Here is a 20,271-nt window from a genome sequence, read left to right as displayed (position 1 = left end):
ATTATCACCAGGTATGTACATGTGTGTTTAAATACTATTATCACCAGGTATGTAGCTGTGTGTTTAAATACTATTATCACCAGGTATGTACCTGTGTGTTTAACACTATTATCACCAGGTATGTACCTGTGTGTTTAACACTATTATCACCAGGTATGTAGCTGCGTGTTTAAATACTATTATCACCAGGTATGTACCTGTGTGTTTAACACTATTATCACCAGGTATGTACCTGTGTGTTTAACACTATTATCACCAGGTATGTACCTGTGTGTTTAAATACTATTATCACTAGGTATGTACCTGTGTGTTTAAATACTATTATCACCAGGTATGTACCTGTGTGTTTAAATACTATTATCACTAGGTATGTACCTGTGTGTTTAAATACTATTATCACCAGGTATGTACCTGTGTGTTTAAATACTATTATCACCAGGTATGTACCTGTGTGTTTAATTACTATTATCACCAGGTATGTACCTGTGTGTTTAATTACTATTATCACCAGGTATGTACCTGTGTGTTTAAATACTATTATCACCAGGTATGTACCTGTGTGTTTAACACTATTATCACCAGGTATGTACCTGTGTGTTTAAATACCATTATCACCAGGTATGTACCTGTGTGTTTAACACTATTATCACCAGGTATGTACCTGTGTGTTTAAATACTATTATCACCAGGTATGTACCTGTGTGTTTAATACTATTATCTATAACAGATTACAGAGCTAGCATTGTTCTTCATATGATGCTGAGCCATTATCCTCTTTCCTTTCTCTCTCTAAGGAATGACAAGTTGAAGATCCACATGCGTAAACACACAGGGGAGCGTCCGTACCCTTGCCCCCACTGCCCTGCCCGCTTCCTGCATTCCTACGACCTGAAGAACCACCTGTCTCTCCATAGTGGGGCACGCCCCTTCGAGTGCCCGCTCTGCCACAAGGCCTTCGCCCGCGAGGACCACCTCCAGCGCCACCGCAAGGGCCTCAGCTGCCTGGAGGTCCGTACCCGGGCACGGCCGAGGCGCGGGCCTGGGGCTGACCACGGGGAAGAGGGCAGAAGGGTTAGAGGAGGAGGAAGAGGGTATTCTCCAGACCAACTCAACCCGCTGGAGAATCTGCCCCTGCAGCCCCACGCCTCAGCATTCCACCCCCGTGCTGGGATGGTTGGCCTGGGGGATGGGGCTGAGGCTGGGGCTGGAGGTCAAATGGTGTTCCAGGAGGAGGCTGACGGGGAGCAAGCTATAGCCCTCCTAGGGCCTCACAGGTTACCCTACCCTGGTCTGCTGTGGAGAGGCCTGGAGCTGGGGGTGAGAGGGGTGGAGGGGGAGGAGGCAGGCGGGGGCCACTCTCCTGCACTTCAGCATGCAAGATGGGATAAGGAGGCAGAGGAGGAGGCAGAGGAGGATGAGGAAGATGAGTGAGAAGAGAGGAAGAGAAGAGCGTGCATGGATGTGTATGCGTGTGCATGTGTTTGTGTGCACGTATGTGCATTTGTATATGCATAAGTGTGTGCGTGCGTGTGTGTGTCACCTACAGTATGGATGGGGATCTCACTCAGGTGACTGGACCTGCTCCTTCTTACAAAGCGCTTAGAGAAAGACTAAATGATAGAGAAAGACTAAACGATACAAAAAGAATAATGGAAAACGGGTTTTCTGATTTGTTATTGTTGTTTCATGGCTCTCTGTTTTTATTTCAGTTGTCTTTTATTTCTATTTTCCATTATTTCTATTGTATTTCATGCTGTGGTTATTCTTATTAGCTGTACATAAAAAGAGGCTTTATTGAGGGAATGTTTTGCACATAGATGTGCTGATGGGGATATGGGGTTCTTTTCTCTCACTATGCAAACTGAAGTCAGGAGCTGAGAAAAATGATGTGTCCAGATGTTTAAAAAAAAGAAGAGAAAAGAAATCCTGTATTTTTGAGCAGAGTGCTGTTAGTAATATAACTATCAAATGTTATTGAAGTTCAAACAATGTATGTACAACATCCATCTGGCACTACTAAACCCTATCACTCTTCATGTCACTATACTAGCACTCTCAGTGGGGTAGTAAGAAACCAGAATCATCCGGTTTTCAGTGGAAAAGCAGAGAAGACACAAAGCCTAAAAACCGGTAGCTTCCGGTTCCTTCCGACCCACTCAGGCGTTTGTTTTACGCCTGCTAAGTTAGGTAAGTATAGTAGTAGGTGTGGAATCTGCTGTTTCACTTTGGGTGTACCCTACTACCCTCTAGTGGTTATTGGTGGAGCTAGTTGCCAATGGCAACAAGTCACACAGGTTTCCTATTGAAGATAGCCATTATCTAACAGTAACAGTCATATTTTAACAAGGCTTATTATTTTGCTGTCTGTTGTAAGTAGATTTTCATGCCCTTTTATGAGGCACCGATGATACCAAAGATTTCAGTTAATTTCTTCCTAATCAATCAGTTTGATCAAGCACAGGAGCACCAGAGCTATAGATTGAGATCCCAATGGGCACGCACTGGTTGAATCATTGTTGGTTCCACTCCATTTCAATGAAATTACATTAAACCAACGTAGAATAGACATTGAATTGATGTCTGTGCCCAGTGGGATGGCTCTAAGGGTATCCTGGGATTTTAGAGCCAAGGTTTGGTTAAAAGACCTGTCTTCATTTGCCCGGTTCTCTGCTGCAGACTGCTAGAAGGGTTGGAGACTGCTTCCATAGGTTCGATTCTCTGTGGAGCTCTAGTGCTCTGTGAAAAATGCCTGACCAAAACTAGACTACATCTGCAGGGTCATTGGATGATTGTTAATGAGAGGTGTGTTTGTTGCTTTAGCGTTTACTTTTTGACATCGACGGGACAATTCCTTTCCAAAGTTTCCTTCTTTAGAATGTCTTCTGATCATGCACTCCTCGTTTTTTTTATTGCAAAATGAGCGAGAGAAAAGGAGAGACCAAGAGGGAAGGAGGGAGTGAGGGAGAGACCAAAAGGGAAGGAGGGAGTGAGGGAGAGACCAAGAGGGAAGGAGGGAGTGAGGGAGAGACCTTGATCTCTTCATTGCTCTGTATTTATTTATTTATTGTTATTTATTGTGGCTTTCCAGTTGAAACTGTGTGTGTGACCTGACCCAGGATATCCACAGTGACCTGACCCAGGATATCCACAGTGACCTGACCCAGTGTATCTACAGTGACCTGACCCAGTGTATCCACAGTGACCTGACCCAGGATATCCACAGTGACCTGACCCAGGATATCCACAGTGACCTGACCCAGTGTATCTACAGTGACCTGACCCAGTGTATCCACAGTGACCTGACCCAGGGTATCCACAGTGACCTGACCCAGGGTATCCACAGTGACCTGACCCAGGGTATCCACAGTGACCTGACCCAGGGTATCCACAGTGACCTGACCCAGGGTATCCACAGTGACCTGACCCAGGGTATCCACAGTGGCCTGACCCAGGGTATCCACAGTGACCTGAGCCAGGGTATCCACAGTGACCTGAGCCAGGGTATCCACAGTGGCCTGAGCCAGGGTATCCACAGTGGCCTGACCCAGGGTATCCACAGTGGCCTGACCCAGTGTATCCACAGTGACCTGACCCAGTGTATCCACAGTGACCTGACCCAGTGTATCCACAGTGGCCTGACCCAGTGTATCCACAGTGGCCTGACCCAGGGTATCCACAGTGGCCTGACCCAGGGTATCCACAGTGGCCTGACCCAGGGTATCCACAGTGACCTGACCCAGGGTATCCACAGTGACCTGACCCTGGGTTTGACACAGTGACCCGCAACACCACTTGGCTCGGTCCCCTTCTGGCACAGTTGAAGTGCTCTGTACCTGCTTCCTTTTGAGTCTTAAGAGAAACTGCATTGTGCTTAACGTGACGGCTAACAAAGACCCGTACACCCAGTGCCATGTTGGGTGAAAGGTCCTCTGTTGGCTATTCTTCCTCCTTTTGCATTTGTTTTGCACAACACATCACACCCTGAAAAGGTACTGCAATAATACTGGCACATTCCATCCCCTGGGGGAGAAAGAAGGGATCAGAAAAGAGAGGGGGAAAAGAGACAGACCGAGCCTTTCTCTCTCTCTCTCTTTAGAGCACAAGACAACTGTCGCACCACCTGTAGCCGTTTCACACTTTCAGTTAAAGAGATAAGCATCAACTGCACTTAGGGAGATAACTGTGTTGTGGATTCAACATGTACTGTATGTTATTGTGTTATCTGTCAAATCTGTGTGTATAAGTCACAGATAGGCCCTTAGGGGGCCTGTCTCTAGGAGACCAGCGACCATCTTGGGTGGCCCATTGCAGGTGTAAGGCTACTTTGCTTACAGATAATCAACCATTTCTTCAAAGTCTGTCACTCTTTAGGTGATAGTGAGTTATGTTCTTTATTTACAACTATTTACGAGGGCTGTATCTCTAGCCTGAAGCTTATGTAGCTCTAGCAGACTGGACCTGTGTGTGCTATCCATTCCACGCTATGTACAAGAACTTTCCTTGTTTCTGATTTATTTGCACTAAAATATTGAGAGCTTTTAATTTTTTTTTGTTTCACCTCCTTATCCATTCCATGACGTCACTCAGTATCGTTTATGATTGTAAGAGAAGATATCTGTATATTGTTCCTTCAATTCTTGATAATAACATTGGTCTATATTCTTTCTACTGCGTAGTGTAATAATCATGATAAGAGATTGCTATGTAAAGGGGTGAAGCTGCCTTGGACTTTTGTTTTTGTGCTGCAACTATTCTCAGGAAATCTTGAGCAATGCACTAAGTAATTATGCAAAATTGTGGGGGAGATATGCTGTGTATATATGTAGCCTATGTATGTTCATACATATGTCTGAAGAGCTAGTGACACCTTTCACTCAAAAGTACGGTTCCAATATAACACCTTGTACCACATGACTATGAGGAAGTCAGATAAAAGCAAATTGAGGAATAGTAGATATCCATTTGTATGGTAAAACATGTACAATGTAGTGTACATCAATTGACACCAGCCAGTCACACATTGTGCTGAAAGGTTTTTTGTGCTGAGGGGTGTTGCTACCAGCATTTAGAGAGCTTGGTGAGTGAATGAGAGGGAAACATTATGCCAGCTGTGAAGTGTGGTGTTTCTATGGAACTTTGTCGTTTTATTTGGCTTTGGTGAAGGGATCTGGGGTATGTTTTGAATAGAGACACCACTATCAGGGATACATTTTTGTCTTTCCGTTTTTGGTGGACCTTCTGTCAGAGATATTAATTCATTTTCCCATCATTTGTTTCAGATAATGTAAAGAAAACAGATAAATAAACAAAGATCTATCCCTGTCTGTGTTATTTATTTGTTTGACACTAGTGCATGGTTCCATATCCATAGCTGGTAGCCTAGGTAGGCCTAATGTATTAGTCTACAGCCTGTTTCCTACTGTATTACATTGTAGAAAATGAGTTGTAACTTCGATCTGTCATTTGGTATCTGAACGTTTATTTAGTGCATTTATTCATCCGATACAAGATCAGAGCCTAATTCAAATTCCCAATGCAATAGATTTCCCACAGCAAAAAGTACTAAATTATAGTAGATTATTATTCACGACAAAAGTTAATGCACTGAGTAGGCCTAACTTCTCAGCTGCAGTCTTTCACACACTGTACCCAGATTCACTTCTGCCGATGATGCAGGGAGGAATGTCAACCAGCCTCGACACCGGTGGCTTTGGGTTGTCGCAGGCAGACGGAACGTCATAATCCAATTAGCAGCACTAGTTGAGTTCGCTAATCCAACTAGCTAGCCTGGCCAACAACCGACTGCACTGCTAACTAAACTGAACTTTTTGTCATTTTTGAGACAGCAGTGAACAAGTCTGGGAGAGAAGCAACAACTCAAAGAGGGAAACCTTTCAGGTTAATCAACAACATCATTGGTCATCTAATGGCAGGAAGGTGAATGGAGATTAGTTAGCGAGAACATTCTTAGCAGCTAAATTAGCTCAACTAAGCTAATTTATCTGGACCAGCAAGTGCGCTTTTTAAAATGTGTTTGGCCAAATGTACATATAATAAGATTCCATATGCTGATATCTTACATACAACTTTATTCAAGTATAGATTGTTGAATGAGCACTAGGGCAATAACTCTGTAGCTGGCTAACTGGACTAGCTAGTTTGCTCCAAACAAAGTTCCCTTCGTTCTCTGTTCCAGGATGCTGACGCTACGCCGGATGCTAGCGAGCACAGGTGCGCACTCGGCCGCGGCGCAGCAGTGCGTCTCGCCTCATCTGGCCCAGCGCTACAGCACCGCAGCAAAGCAACAGGTAGCCTTCTATCACCTAGTGTAGTTTAAAACTATTTCTGTTTTCGACAGCTGCCTAGGTCTCCATCTAGCCTATTATCGTAACATACATTATTATGTGTATGTGTGTTTATCTGGGTTGCTAGGAGAATCCAAAGAAGACTACATTTGGGCCCTTGAGTGATCAAGACCGAATTTTCACAAACTTGTATGGCCGTCATGACTGGAGGTAGTAACATCCCAAACTTAACATCACTCTGCACATACACACACTGGATACCATCAATTCTATGCACATAGTACCCTTTCCCTCTTCTCCACCATCCATAAAGTGTCCTTGTCTCCTTGTCCCCTTCCCTCAACCTACCCGAGAATACACGATATGTGAAAACAATGCATACATCAGGTACATAGGAATTATTAGGTGATAGTTGTCTATTTAAAACGGGATCTATATTTCCCATTGTGTCCCCAGTCTGAAGGGTGCTCTGCGTCGGGGCGACTGGTATAAGACTAAAGAGATCCTCCTGAAGGGGACAGACTGGATCCTGAATGAGGTCAAGGTGTCTGGTCTGAGAGGGAGAGGAGGAGCTGGCTTCCCTACCGGCATGAAGTGGGGCTTCATGAACAAACCCAGCGACGGCAGGTAAGAAAGAGAGAGATTGAGAGAGAGAGAGTGTGTGTGTGTAACAGTGGCGGTTGGTACCATTTTTGTATGAGCATGGCCTTATTTCTATTACAAGCATATTGGAGGACTGTCATTCATATTCCATTCACCCAGCTCAATGTAACATCGATAGGTTTAGGCTACTTATTTATTTTTTATAATATGTTTATTATTTTCCAATCAAAAATCCAATAAAAAAGACAGCAATACTAACAATGACATTCATTGTCCTGTTGAATGGGATGGACAATTTAGAGGACAAAACTTAACTCACACATACACAAAATAAAACAACATCAGGTGGTACATGTATAAGAAGACAGCATATAGTCATTACAAGCAGTGAAGTTACGCCAAAAATAAATGTTGAGTGTAGTACAGCACAGAGTAGCAGCAGATCGTCAACCCAGTTATGAAGCGGGACTAGCCCATTTATCCAGTATCGGCTGCCATATTTTGTAAAACATTGGACTTCTATTGGAGGTATTGTATCGTATATTTTCTATATGTATTACATTCCCTAAATCCCGTAACCACATTTCAAAGGTAGGTACAGTCTCCAGTTTCCAAAATTGCAATATGAGCCTTTTGGCTAATAGAGTACAAAGAGAGACAGCTTTCCCTTCGTGGTTATTCCCATCAACTGTACCAAACAGAGCGGTCAATGGGTCTGGGGCTAGAACTCTATCAAAGGCTCTAGATAAGTAATCAAAAATGAGAGCCCAGTAAACATGTAACTTAGGACATGTCCAGAATAAGTGGGTCAACGTCCCCTCATCCTGCTTGCACCTCTCACACAGTGGTGAGGTGTCCAGGAATATTTTATGCAGTTTCACTTTTGAGTAATGTAACCAGGTGTATCACCTTAAACTGTACAGGGTTGTGTCTGACATTCACTGAACTGTGGTTTATATTCCTGAGAGCTTCTACCCAGTCCTCATCTGAGATTTCTGACCTAAGTTCTTGTTCCCAAGCCCTTTTAATGGTGTCTGTGGATACCTCTATGTGGGCCTGTAGCACATCATACAGTCTAGAGACTGAACCTTTTGAATGGGGTTTTTAGGCTACTACTTGATACTCAAATTTTCTCTGTACCCATTATGAGATTGCTACAACCTAGTCTATGAATAAAAAGTTTACAAGGTATGCTAGGTGAACAGGTCGAGAGAAATTTGAGTAATCAAGGTGACAGACATTGATACATTCAATACTGCCTTGTACACTCTTGTCTGCATATAGCTGATCTAGGGTGTAATAATTAGTCCAACAGTTCACTTTCGTAGCAGCCACATACAGTACCAGTCAAAAGTTTGGACACACCTACTCATTCAAGGGTTTTTCTGTATTTGTACTATTTTCTACATTGTAGAATAATAGTGAAGACATCACAACTATGAAATAACACATATGGAATAATGTAGTTACCAAAAAAGTGCTAAACAAATCAAAATATATTTTATATTTGAGATTCTCCAAAGTAGCCACCCTTTGCCTTGATGACAGCTTTCCACACCTTCATATCATAACCGCTAACCGCTACACACCACCTACATTGTTTGGCACCATATTATAACAAAATAGTCAATATAGCCACTAGAACTAATGTGTTAGTAAACCCGCTACAATCATGCAATACAGTGTACAGTCAGCAAGGAGTTTAGTAGTTACACCGGCGGGCCCCAGTGGCAGTAAATTAATAAAACTAAAAACTTACCTTGACTTGGAAGAGTTCCAGTGTTGGATAGCCATAGCCAGCTAGCTAACGTAGCATCCCTCTCTGTTGGATAGCCATAGCCAGCTAGCTAACATAGCATCCCTCTCTGTTTGAGCCAGGTGTTTGAGTAGGTAGCTCAAAAGTGAGAAAAAACTATATATAGCTATCTCTCTCTCTTGCCTCTCATGCACTTTTGAATAAATTAATTTGTTCAAAACTGTTCAACTATTGTCTTTCTCTTTGAGTCAACTACTCACCACATATTATGCACTGCAGTGCTAGCTAGCTGTAGTTTATGCTTTCAGTACTAGATTAATTATCTGATCCTTTGATTGGGTGGACAACATGTCAGTTCATGCTGCAAGAGCTCTTATAGGTTGGAGGATATCCTCCGGAAGTTGACATAATTACTGTGTAAGTCTATGGAAGGGGGTGAGAACCACGAGCCTCCTAGGTTTTGTATTGAAGTCAATGTGCCCAGAGGATGACGGAAACTAGCTGTCCTCCAGGTATGCCTTTGGCTCTACTCTACAGAGTGCTGTTGAGGCTACAGTAGACCTTCATTGCAAAACATTGTGTTTTAATCAATTCTTTGGTGAGGTGAATATATTTAGTATAGTTGTATCTAAAAAGGACAACTTTTTAAACGTTTAACTATTTACATTTTTCTGAAATTCACTGAGGACGATGGTCCTCTCCTTCCTCCCCTGAGGAGCCTCCACTGGTGTGTAACATACAGTGTCTGTGTATCTCAGACCTAAGTACCTGGTAGTGAATGCAGATGAAGGAGAGCCAGGGACGTGTAAGGACAGAGAGATCATGCGTCACGACCCTCACAAGCTGGTAGAGGGCTGCCTGGTGGCTGGGAGGGCCATGGGAGCCCACGCCGCTTACATCTACATCAGAGGAGAGTTCTACAACGAGTCCTCCAATACACAGGTCAGAGTTCTACAACGAGTCCTCCAATACACAGGTCAGAGTTCTACAACGAGTCCTCCAATACACAGGTCAGTTCTACAACGAGTCCTCCAATACACAGGTCAGTTCTACAACGAGTCCTCCAATATACATGTCAGTTCTACAACGAGTCCTCCAATACACAGGTCAGACTACCTGCTTAGACTGGTTGGAGTCCTGTCCTCTCCTGTCTCCTCCACAAACGAGCACACACACACACTTACAGTATGTCCTGTCCACCAGGTGGCGATAAACGAGGCGTATGCAGCAGGGTTGATAGGCAAGAACGCGTGTGGCTCTGGGTACGACTTTGATGTGTTTGTGATGCGGGGGGCAGGAGCCTACATCTGTGGGGAGGAGACGGCCCTCATCGAGTCCCTGGAGGGCAAGCAGGGGAAACCCAGACTCAAACCACCCTTCCCCGCTGACATAGGTGAGGAAATTACCTACCACCTTTGGATTTACCTAAATCTCGCCAAAAAATAAACTATCAAAATAATGACAATATGGTCAACCAAAACCCTAACAGAAAAACCACATGATTTCACATGTGGAAAATGTGTAGTTTCATGTTATCACATGCTGCTTTACATGTTGTCACGTTATCACATGCTGCTTTACATGTTGTCACGTTATCACATGCTGCTTTACATGTTGTCACGTTATCACATGCTGCTTTACATGTTGTCACATTATCACATGCTGCTTTACATGTTGTCACATTATCACATGCTGCTTTACATGTTGTCACGTTATCACATGCTGCTTTACATGTTGTCACGTTATCACATGCTGCTTTAAATGTTGTCACGTTATCACATTAACTTGGTTCATGTGGTTTTTCCGTAAGGGAAGTGTACATTGCATTTCTGACAGTTCAATTGTTTTCTGTATACTGAAAATAAATGCTCTTCTTATTGACTTTCTCTCAATGTACCACCTTGTCTTTGGGTCTCCAGGGGTGTTCGGATGCCCAACAACGGTTGCTAATGTGGAGACGGTTGCCGTGGCGCCTGCTATCTGTCGTCGAGGTGGAGCGTGGTTTGCGAGCTTCGGGAGAGAGAGGAATACTGGGACAAAGCTGTTCAACATCTCTGGTCACGTAAACACTCCGTGCACAGTAGAGGAAGAGATGTCCATTCCTCTCAGAGAACTCATAGAAAGACACGCAGGTGTGTATTAGTGTGTATATTATTGGTGCTGCTGATATTTGTGCGCCTGACCCTCCCCTCGTCTCTGATTGGTGCAGGAGGTGTGAGGGGCGGCTGGGACAACCTACTGGGAGTGATCCCTGGAGGCTCCTCCACACCCATTATCCCTCGCTCTGTGTGTGATGATGTCATGATGGATTTTGATGACCTCGTCCGCGCAGAGTCCGCTCTGGGCACCGCCGCCGTCATCGTCATGGACAAATCTGTAAGAACACACTCTATTTACTTTATATTGATGAACATTATATTTAAGACAAATCAAACTAAACAAATAGTTGCATTTATTCCTCCAGACTGATGTAATCAGAGCCATCGCCCGTCTGGTTGAGTTCTATAAACATGAGAGCTGTGGCCAGTGCACCCCCTGCAGGGAAGGTAAGGAACTACACACTCAGTCTTGATAATTGAATGTCCACAGGTTTTGCTCCTACATAGCTTATTGCTCCAACATAAAACCCCATCCCACTTCTGATAATCTGATATCTGAGTGCCACAAAAATGACTGGGTGGATAAGTTGATCTCATCTCTCTCTCTCCCTATTTCGTTCAACCCCCCCACCCCCCCCCACCAGGAGTGGACTGGATGGATAAGATGATGTGGCGGTTTGTGCGTGGCGACGCGGCCAACTCTGAGATTGATATGATCTGGGAGCTGAGTAAACAGATCGAGGGCCATACCATCTGTGCCCTGGGGGACGGAGCTGCATGGCCTGTACAGGTGAGACTACTGGGGGACGGGGCTGCATGGCCTGTACAGGTGAGACTACTGGGGGACGGGGCTGCATGGCCTGTACAGGTGAGACTACTGGGGGACGGGGCTGCATGGCCTGTACAGGTGAGACTACTGGGGGACGGGGCTGCATGGCCTGTACAGGTGAGACTACTGGGGGACGGGGCTGCATGGCCTGTACAGGTGAGACTACTGGGGGACGGGGCTGCATGGCCTGTACAGGTGAGACTACTGGGGGATGGAGCTGCATGGCCTGTACAGGTGAGACTACTGGGGGACGGAGCTGCATGGCCTGTACAGGTGAGACTACTGAGGGACGGAGCTGCATGGCCTGTACAGGTGAGACTACTGGGGGACGGGGCTGCATGGCCTGTACAGGTGAGACTACTGGGGGACGGGGCTGCATGGCCTGTACAGGTGAGACTACTGGGGGACGGGGCTGCATGGCCTGTACAGGTGAGACTACTGGGGGACGGGGCTGCATGGCCTCTACAGGTGAGACTACTGGGGGACGGGGCTGCATGGCCTGTACAGGTGAGACTACTGGGGGACGGAGCTGCATGGCCTGTACAGGTGAGACTACTGGGGGATGGAGCTGCATGGCCTGTACAGGTGAGACTACTGGGGGACGGAGCTGCATGGCCTGTACAGGTGAGACTACTGGGGGACGGAGCTGCATGGCCTGTACAGGTGAGACTACTGGGGGACGGGGCTGCATAGCCTGTACAGGTGAGACTACTGGGGGACGGGGCTGCATGGCCTCTACAGGTGAGACTACTGGGGGACGGGGCTGCATGGCCTGTACAGGTGAGACTACTGGGGGACGGGGCTGCATGGCCTCTACAGGTGAGACTATTGGGGGACGGGGCTGCATGGCCTGTACAGGTGAGACTACTGGGGGACGGGGCTGCATGGCCTGTACAGGTGAGACTACTGGGGGACGGGGCTGCATGGCCTGTACAGGTGAGACTACTGGGGGACGGGGCTGCATGGCCTGTACAGGTGAGACTACTGGGGGACGGGGCTGCATGGCCTGTACAGGTGAGACTACTGGGGGACGGGGCTGCATGGCCTGTACAGGTGAGACTACTGGGGGACGGGGCTGCATGGCCTGTACAGGTGAGACTACTGGGGGACGGGGCTGCATGGCCTGTACAGGTGAGACTACTGGGGGACGGGGCTGCATGGCCTGTACAGGTGAGACTACTGGGGGACGGGGCTGCATGGCCTGTACAGGGGAGACTACTGGGGGACGGGGCTGCATGGCCTGTACAGGTGAGACTACTGGGGGACGGGGCTGCATGGCCTGTACAGGTGAGACTACTGGGGGACGGGGCTGCATGGCCTGTACAGGTGAGACTACTGGGGGATGGGGCTGCATGGCCTGTACAGGTGAGACTACTGGGGGACGGGGCTGCATGGCCTGTACAGGTGAGACTACTGGGGGACGGAGCTGCATGGCCTGTACAGGTGAGACTACTGGGGGACGGGGCTGCATGGTCTGTACAGGTGAGACTACTGGGGGACGGGGCTGCATGGCCTGTACAGGTGAGACTACTGGGGGACGGGGCTGCATGGCCTGTACAGGTGAGACTACTGGGGTCAGAGGTTAGATAGGTGAGACTACTGGGGGACGGGGCTGCATGGCCTATACAGGTGAGACTACTGGGGGACGGTGCTGCATGGCCTGTACAGGTGAGACTACTGGGGGACGGGGCTGCATTGCCTGTACAGGTGAGACTACTGGGGGACGGGGCTGCATGGCCTGTACAGGTTAGACTACTGGGGGACGGAGCTGCATGGTCTGTGATTACTTGGGTCAGAGGTTAGTTAGGAACAGGTGAGACTACTAGGGTCAGGTTAGTTAGAAACAGGTGAGACTACTGGAGTCAGAGGTTAGTTAGGAACAGGTGAGACTACTGGGGTCAGGTTAGTTAGGAACAGGTGAGACTACTGGGGTCAGGTTAGTTACGAACAGGTGAGACTACTGGGGTCAGGTTAGTTAGGAACAGGTGAGACTACTTGGGTCAGAGGTTAGACAGGTACAGGTGAGATCAGAGGTTAAACAGGTACAGGTGAGACTACTGGGATCAAAGGTTAGCTAGGTGAGACTATTGGAGTTGGAGAAACTGTTGAAGTAACACCCTGACCTCCGTCACTCCACCCTTCTCTTCCTTGTTTAGGGTCTGGTTCGCCACTTCCGTCCGGTCATGGAGAGCCGCATCTCGGAATACCACAAGAAGAACCCTGCCAGGGAGGCTGACATTGAGATGATCTGAGACAGATATCAGACTGAGACTAAACTCCCTGCTCCTAACATGCTGATCTTATCACTCCTCACTTCAAATCATTTCCATTGCTCAATGACTGCTTCTGTTTTATTGGGTATTTACTGTATGTTAATGAACCTAGCACCTATTCGATACCGACCAACTTTGTTTGTTTTCATGCATGGTTGTTATTGTGTTCATTCATTTCATGTATGTACTTCAGGTGACCTCTAAATATACAAGGAAAGTGCACACACTAATAAAGTTAAATTAATCTGGTCTTGATTTTGTTGTTTTCTGTAGCCTACTCTATACTTTTATCATCTACAAACATCAAGAGAAAGTGTGAGGTGAGTCATTTTACATCATGTTTAATGACAGGTGAGAGGAACATTTGGGTGGATGCCTGTAGCTACCCAATGTGGACATGTGAGTTAATGCATGTACAGGTGTGTAAGTAGTACCTGTAACTGGGCTGTATTTGTGGTGACATTAGTGCAGTCCAGAGTTATTTCACTATCAGAAAAATATCCAATCGTTCTTTCTAAACCAGCATGGAATGTCACTTTTGGTCTGTCTGAACGGAGTGCTGTAATAATGTAATATGCTATATAATATACACTGCAAAAAAAAATAAAGGGAACACTAAAATAACACATCCTAGATCTGAATGAATGAAATGTTCTTATTAAATACTTTTTTCTTGACATAGTTGAATGTGCTGACAACAAAATCACACAAAAATGATCAATGGAAATCAAATGTATCAACCCATGGAGGTCTGGATTTGGAGTCACACTCAAAATTAAAGTGTAAAACCACACTACAGGCTGATCCAACTTTTATGTAATGTCCTTAAAACAAGTCAAAATGAGGCTCAGTAGTGTGTGTGGCCTGTATGACGTCCCTACAACGCCTGGGCATGCCCCTGATGAGGTGGCGGATGGTCTCCTGAGGGATCTCCTCCCAGACCTGAACTAAAGCATCCACCAACTCCTGGACAGTCTGTGTTGCAACGTGGCGTTGGTGGATGGAGCAAGACATGATGTCCCAGATGTGCTCAATTGGATTCAGGTCTGGGGAACGGGCGGGCCATTCCATAGCATCAATGCCTTCCTCTTGCAGGAACTGCTGACACACTCCAGCCACATGAGGTCTAGCATTGTCTTGCATTAGGAGGAACCCAGGGCCAACCGCACCAGCATATGGTCTCACAAGGGGTCTGAGGATCTCATCTCGGTAGCTAATGGCAGTCAGGCTACCTCTGGCGAGCACATGGAGGGCTGTGCGGCCCCCCAAAGAAATGCCCCCCACACCATGACTGACCCACCACCAAACCGGTCATGCTGGAGGATGTTGCAGGCAGCAGAACGTTCTCCACGGCATCTCCAGACTCTGTCACGTCTGTTACATGTGCTCAGTGCGAACCTGCTTTCATCTGTGAAGAGCACAGGGCGCCAGTGGCGAATTTGCCAATCTTGGTGTTCTCTGGCAAATGCCAAACGTCCTGCACGGTGTTGGGCTGTAAGCACAACCCCCACCTGTGGACATCGGGCCCTCATACCACCCTCATTGAGTCTGTTTCTGACCGTTTGAGCCGACACATGCACATTTGTGGCCTGCTGGAGGTAATTTTGCAGGGCTCTGGCAGTGCTCCTCCTTCCACAAAGGCGGAGGTAGCGGTCCTGCTGCTGGGTTGTTGCTCTCCTACGGCCTCCTCCACGTCTCCTGATGTACTGGCCTGTCTCCTGGTAGCGCCTCCATGCTCTGGACACTACGCTGACAGACACCAGCAAACCTTCTTGCCACAGCTCACATTGATGTACCATCCTGGATGAGCTGCACTACCTGAGCCACTTGTGTCTCATGCTACCACTAGAGTGAAAGCACCGCCAGCATTCAAAAGTGACCAAAACATCAGCCAGGAAGCATAGGAACTGAAAAATGGTCTGTGGTCACCACCTGCAGAACCACTCCTTTATTGGGGGTGTCTTGCTAATTGCCTATAATTTCCACCTGTTGTCTATTCCATTTGCACAACAGCATGTGAAATTTATTGTCAATCAGTGTTGCTTCCTAAGTGGACAGTTTGATTTCACAGAAGTGTAATTGACTTGGAGTTACATTGTGTTGTTTAAGTGTTCCCTTTATTTCTTTGAGCAGTGTATATATGTTAATCCACAAAGGGATGTGCATCACTTCATATATTCACAAAATAAAGGATTAAAGTTCCTGGGTTCATCAGCAACCTAGTATATCGGATGGTGTGGTTACACCCCACAGGGGTGTAAAAAGGGGGATTATGAGGATTGTGTTATGCACTATAGCCCGTTACCATATATGTGATTGAATATTATCTGCTGTTGGCTTGTGTGGATGTATGGCTTATGCAACATAGCTGAATTGAAACATTGTTAACCGTTTCAGGGCCATGGGCCTTTCTCATGATGGAAAAATACAGAATAACATGAAGACAGGAACTGTGCAATGAGTTGGGGGGGGGCACATTCAGAACGTAGTGTTGCGAGAACAAACGGTCTTTTGTTAGATAACAGGAGCCAGGTGCGAGATAACGGTATCGAGCATGAGCGCATAGATATTCTTCACAGCAACAGTTATATCTATCAACTGGAGCGCCCGGGAGCCGGGACCAGCTCTGCGCCAACAATCAACGATAGGCTGGGTGAGTCTAAACCACGCCCAGTCTCTACTCTGACAGGCCGGCTCGGAAGCAGGAACTATTTCTGTCAAGAGTATATTATGATATCTTTGTCAAGAACAAGTCAGTTCTCTGTTTGCCCTGCGAGGTGGGACAGAGAGCCCGTATATACAAAAATTGCATTTACCACTTATTGCTTAGCTAATAAAAAATACATAGCATACAATTGGTGACTCATTGTCATATTTATCCTGATACCAGATTCGAATTGACGCGACCCCAACACTATACCCAAGTGCGTTACAGGAATAAATATGTGGAACTCAATATTCGCTGCGCCTTGGTCCTGTTCTTAAGACAACCGTGACACTCAGAGGGAGAGAGAGAGAGAGAAAAGGGGAGAGGAGGATGGGAGGTCTCTCAGTAGTAACAAAATGCAATTCAATCCATTTAATTTAACACACACAGACATAAGCAAACTTTGAGAAAAGGATCTTGAAAAGGTTTGACTCTCCCATGGCCTTAAACACCTCCAACTTTGAATGTTTTTTTAAATGTTCCCTTGTTCCATTACATCACAGAGTCTTTGGCTATGTTCCACAGAGGACACCTGTTAAATTCCCATGTATTGGTCCACTGAGACCAGTGTCTATATAAAGAAGGGACCTGAGCCCAGTAGACTACATTAGTTCTGAAGAGACAGTTGTTTCAGAATGAGGGGTGTTGTAGCTCTACTGGTGTTGCTGTACTGTCTGTCTCAGGCACATCAGTGTTAGACCTTCCAGAATCACCTTTATTCAAATACATTTGCATGTACAGAAATTCGACTGTGTGAAATGGTGCTGCCACAATAAACAGAATATATAGACAAACAGAATATACAGTGTGAAGAAAATGTTATGTGAAGAGACAGCCCTGAAAATGTTCATATTGTCTTGTGTCATAAATAATACTTGGTTCCTGCCTTTGCTTTGTAAAGGTATGAGGGGGCAGGGGGAAATGACCCCCTCCTTAGGACCATCTGTCAGAATGGCCAGAATATGGCCTATAGGTTAAGTTAGGAGACGGTGACAGACACATGCAGGAACCAACCCTATGAACCATGCCTATGTAACTGTGTCTGTGTAAGCAGTATTTAAGAGATCAAATGGGACTGGCCCGACGGAGCTGACTTCTGACCGGTACTTTATGCATCTAAGTTTGACTGTGACCTCTCCAGCTTGCTGACAATAAATACTGATTCATCTAAGTTTGACTGTGACCTCTCCAGCTTGCTGACAATAAATACTGATTCATCTAAGTTTGACTGTGACCTCTCCAGCTTGCTGACAATAATTACTGATTCATCTAAGTTTGACTGTGACCTCTCCAGCTTGCTGACAATAAATACTGATTCATTTAAGATTGACTTCGAGTGTCCCTGGTGTTGAATTTCCACAACAACTGACAAACAGAATATACAGACAGAATACAGACAATAAAAAGAATATACAGACCAACAGCATATACAGACCAACAGAACATACAGACAAACAGAACATACAGACAAACAGAACATACAGAACATACAAACAGAACATACAGAACATACAGACAAACAGAACATACAGACAAACAGAACATACAGAACATACAGAACATACAGAACATACAGACAAACAGAACATACAGAACATACAGACAAACAGAACATACAGACAAACAGAACATACAGACAAACTGATGTTTGTTTTATTCCCCATGCTCTGCCATGGGAACCAGGATGACAGCCAGAGAGAGAGGTGGAGCTAGAGAGAAAAGGCAGGTGTAGTGGTGAATAATATTTAACAATCTACATTTAATAATAAATAAGACAATAAAACCTTCTTGCATACAGTGTTGAGAGTTCACCTTAAACAGTTACAAGTTACCACAGAGATCATACATCCATATTGTTTTTTGTTGGGCCATTTGCAATGTGGCCAGAGGTGAGAGCACACAAGTTAGGGCTGGGCCCACACAGGTAAAACAGATGTTCAGAGAAGTCTCATCTGTCACCTTGTCTTGCTAAAAAAGTACCTGCTATTTCTTATAGCAATGGGAGCATAGAATACCTTTCTCAACAATGCTCACAAATGAATGATAATGTTTCTCCCCGGTGTTCAGAGACCAAAGGTGTCTTTCTTTTGCTAGTTTAAGTAATACTGTGGGACCATTCAATACTGGCACCACCCTGGTCCACACAAATGTCATCACCAACATCAGCTAAGCCTACAGCCCAGTTACTGCTTACACCAACATACACTGAACAAAAATACAAACGCAACATGTAAAGTGTTGGTCCCATGTTTCATGAGCTGAAATAAAAGATCCCCGAAATGTTACATACGCACAAAAAGGTTATTTCTCTCAAATGTTGTGCACAAATTGGTTTACATTCCTGTTAGTGTACATTTCTCCTTTGCCAAGATAATCCATCCACCTGACAGGTGTGGCATATCAAGAAGCTGATTCAACAGAATTATCATTACAAAGGTGCACCTTGGGCTGGGGACAATAAAAGGCCACTCTAAAATATGCAGTTTTGTCACACAACACAATGCCACAGTTTTGAAGGAGTGTGCAATTGGCATGCTGACTGCAGGAATGTCCACCAGTGCTGTTACCAGATAATTACATTTTCGTTTCTCTACCATAAGCTGCCTCCAAAGTTGTTTTGGAGAATTTGACAGTACGTCCAACCAGCCTCACAACCACGTGTAACTACACCAGCCCAAGACCTCCACATCCGGCTTCTTCACCTGTGGGATGGTCTGAGATGAGCCACCCGGACAGCTGTCAGAAACCATCTCAGGGAAGCTCATCTGCGTGCTTGTTGTCCTCAACAGGGTCTTGACCTGACTGCAGTTCTGCATCGTAACTGACTACAGTGGGTAAATACTCTCCTTCGATGGCCACTGGCATGCTGGAGAAGTGTGCTCTTCACGGATAAATCCCAGTTTCAACTGAATGGCATCGTGTGGGCGAGCAGTTTGCTTATGTCAACGTTGTGAACAGAGAGACCCATGGTGGCGGTGGGGTGATGGTATGGGCAGGCATAAGCGATGGACAACAAACACAATTTATGGATTGCAATTTGAATCCACAGCGATAGTGATGAGATCCTGAGGCCCATTGTCTTGCCATTCATCTGCTGCCATCACCTCATGTTTCAGCATGATAATGCACAGTCCCATATCGGAAGGATTTGTGCATAATTCCTGGCAGCTGAAAATGTCCCAGTTCTTCCATGGCCTGCATACTCACCAGAGATGTAACCCATTGAGCATGTTTGGGATGCTCTGGATTGACAGCGTGTTCCCGTTCCCACTAATATCGAGCAACTTCGCACAGCCATTGAAGAGGAGTGGGACAACATTCCAAAATCAACAGCCTGACCAATTCTATGCAAAGGAGATGTGTCGCGCTGCATGAGGCAAATGGTGGTCACCCCAGACACCGACTGGTTTTCTGATCCATACCCCTCCCTTTTGGTTTTTAGGTACTGTGACCTAACGATGCATATCTGTATTCCCAGTGATGTGAAATCATTAATTATGGCCTAATGAATTTATTTCAATTGACTGATCATTATATAAACTGTAACAGTAGAATCTTTGAAATTGTTGCATTTATATTTTTGCTCAGTGTGCATGTATGAAGACCCATGTCCACAGAGGCTCATCTACAGACACTGAGTCCAACATCACTAACAGGCTGCTCCAGTGTCTGTCTGGTGGCTTTGAGAGACTGGAGTCA

At 45.7% G+C, this 20,271-nt stretch overlaps 2 protein-coding genes across 5 annotated transcripts in view; both read left to right on the top strand.

Moving 5' to 3' along the window:
- The window catches only part of LOC109886458 (zinc finger and BTB domain-containing protein 7B), a 28,802-nt gene extending 23,482 nt beyond the window's left edge, over nucleotides 1-5,320 (top strand). For all 3 annotated transcript variants that reach the window (XM_031837834.1, XM_031837829.1, XM_031837824.1), the window contains one exon: nucleotides 795-5,320. In XM_031837834.1, coding sequence (XP_031693694.1) covers nucleotides 795-1,431 — 637 coding nt within the window. In that variant the 3' untranslated portion in view covers nucleotides 1,432-5,320. The remainder of the gene's footprint in view (nucleotides 1-794) is intronic.
- A 333-nt stretch (nucleotides 5,321-5,653) lies between these two features.
- Nucleotides 5,654-14,115, top strand: LOC109886461 (NADH dehydrogenase [ubiquinone] flavoprotein 1, mitochondrial-like). 2 transcript variants are annotated; one of them, XM_031837815.1, is made up of 11 exons: nucleotides 5,654-5,898; nucleotides 6,197-6,308; nucleotides 6,433-6,515; nucleotides 6,762-6,932; nucleotides 9,423-9,606; nucleotides 9,868-10,057; nucleotides 10,584-10,796; nucleotides 10,874-11,040; nucleotides 11,129-11,210; nucleotides 11,408-11,553; nucleotides 13,749-14,115. In XM_031837815.1, the coding sequence occupies exons 2-11, from the start codon at nucleotides 6,198-6,200 to the stop codon at nucleotides 13,842-13,844; spliced, it is 1,443 nt and encodes a 480-aa protein (XP_031693675.1). In that variant the 5' UTR covers nucleotides 5,654-5,898; nucleotide 6,197; the 3' UTR covers nucleotides 13,845-14,115. The 2 variants fall into 2 exon arrangements, with proteins under 2 accessions (XP_031693675.1, XP_031693671.1); XM_031837811.1 differs by having other exon boundaries at nucleotides 5,654-5,937.
- The last annotated feature ends 6,156 nt before the right edge of the window (nucleotides 14,116-20,271 follow it).

The sequence above is a fragment of the Oncorhynchus kisutch genome, linkage group LG2, assembly GCF_002021735.2.
Source record: "Oncorhynchus kisutch isolate 150728-3 linkage group LG2, Okis_V2, whole genome shotgun sequence".
Lineage (NCBI taxonomy): Eukaryota > Metazoa > Chordata > Actinopteri > Salmoniformes > Salmonidae > Oncorhynchus > Oncorhynchus kisutch.
Note: the sequence above shows the minus strand (reverse complement) of the source record. Positions and strands in the feature narration are given on the sequence as shown.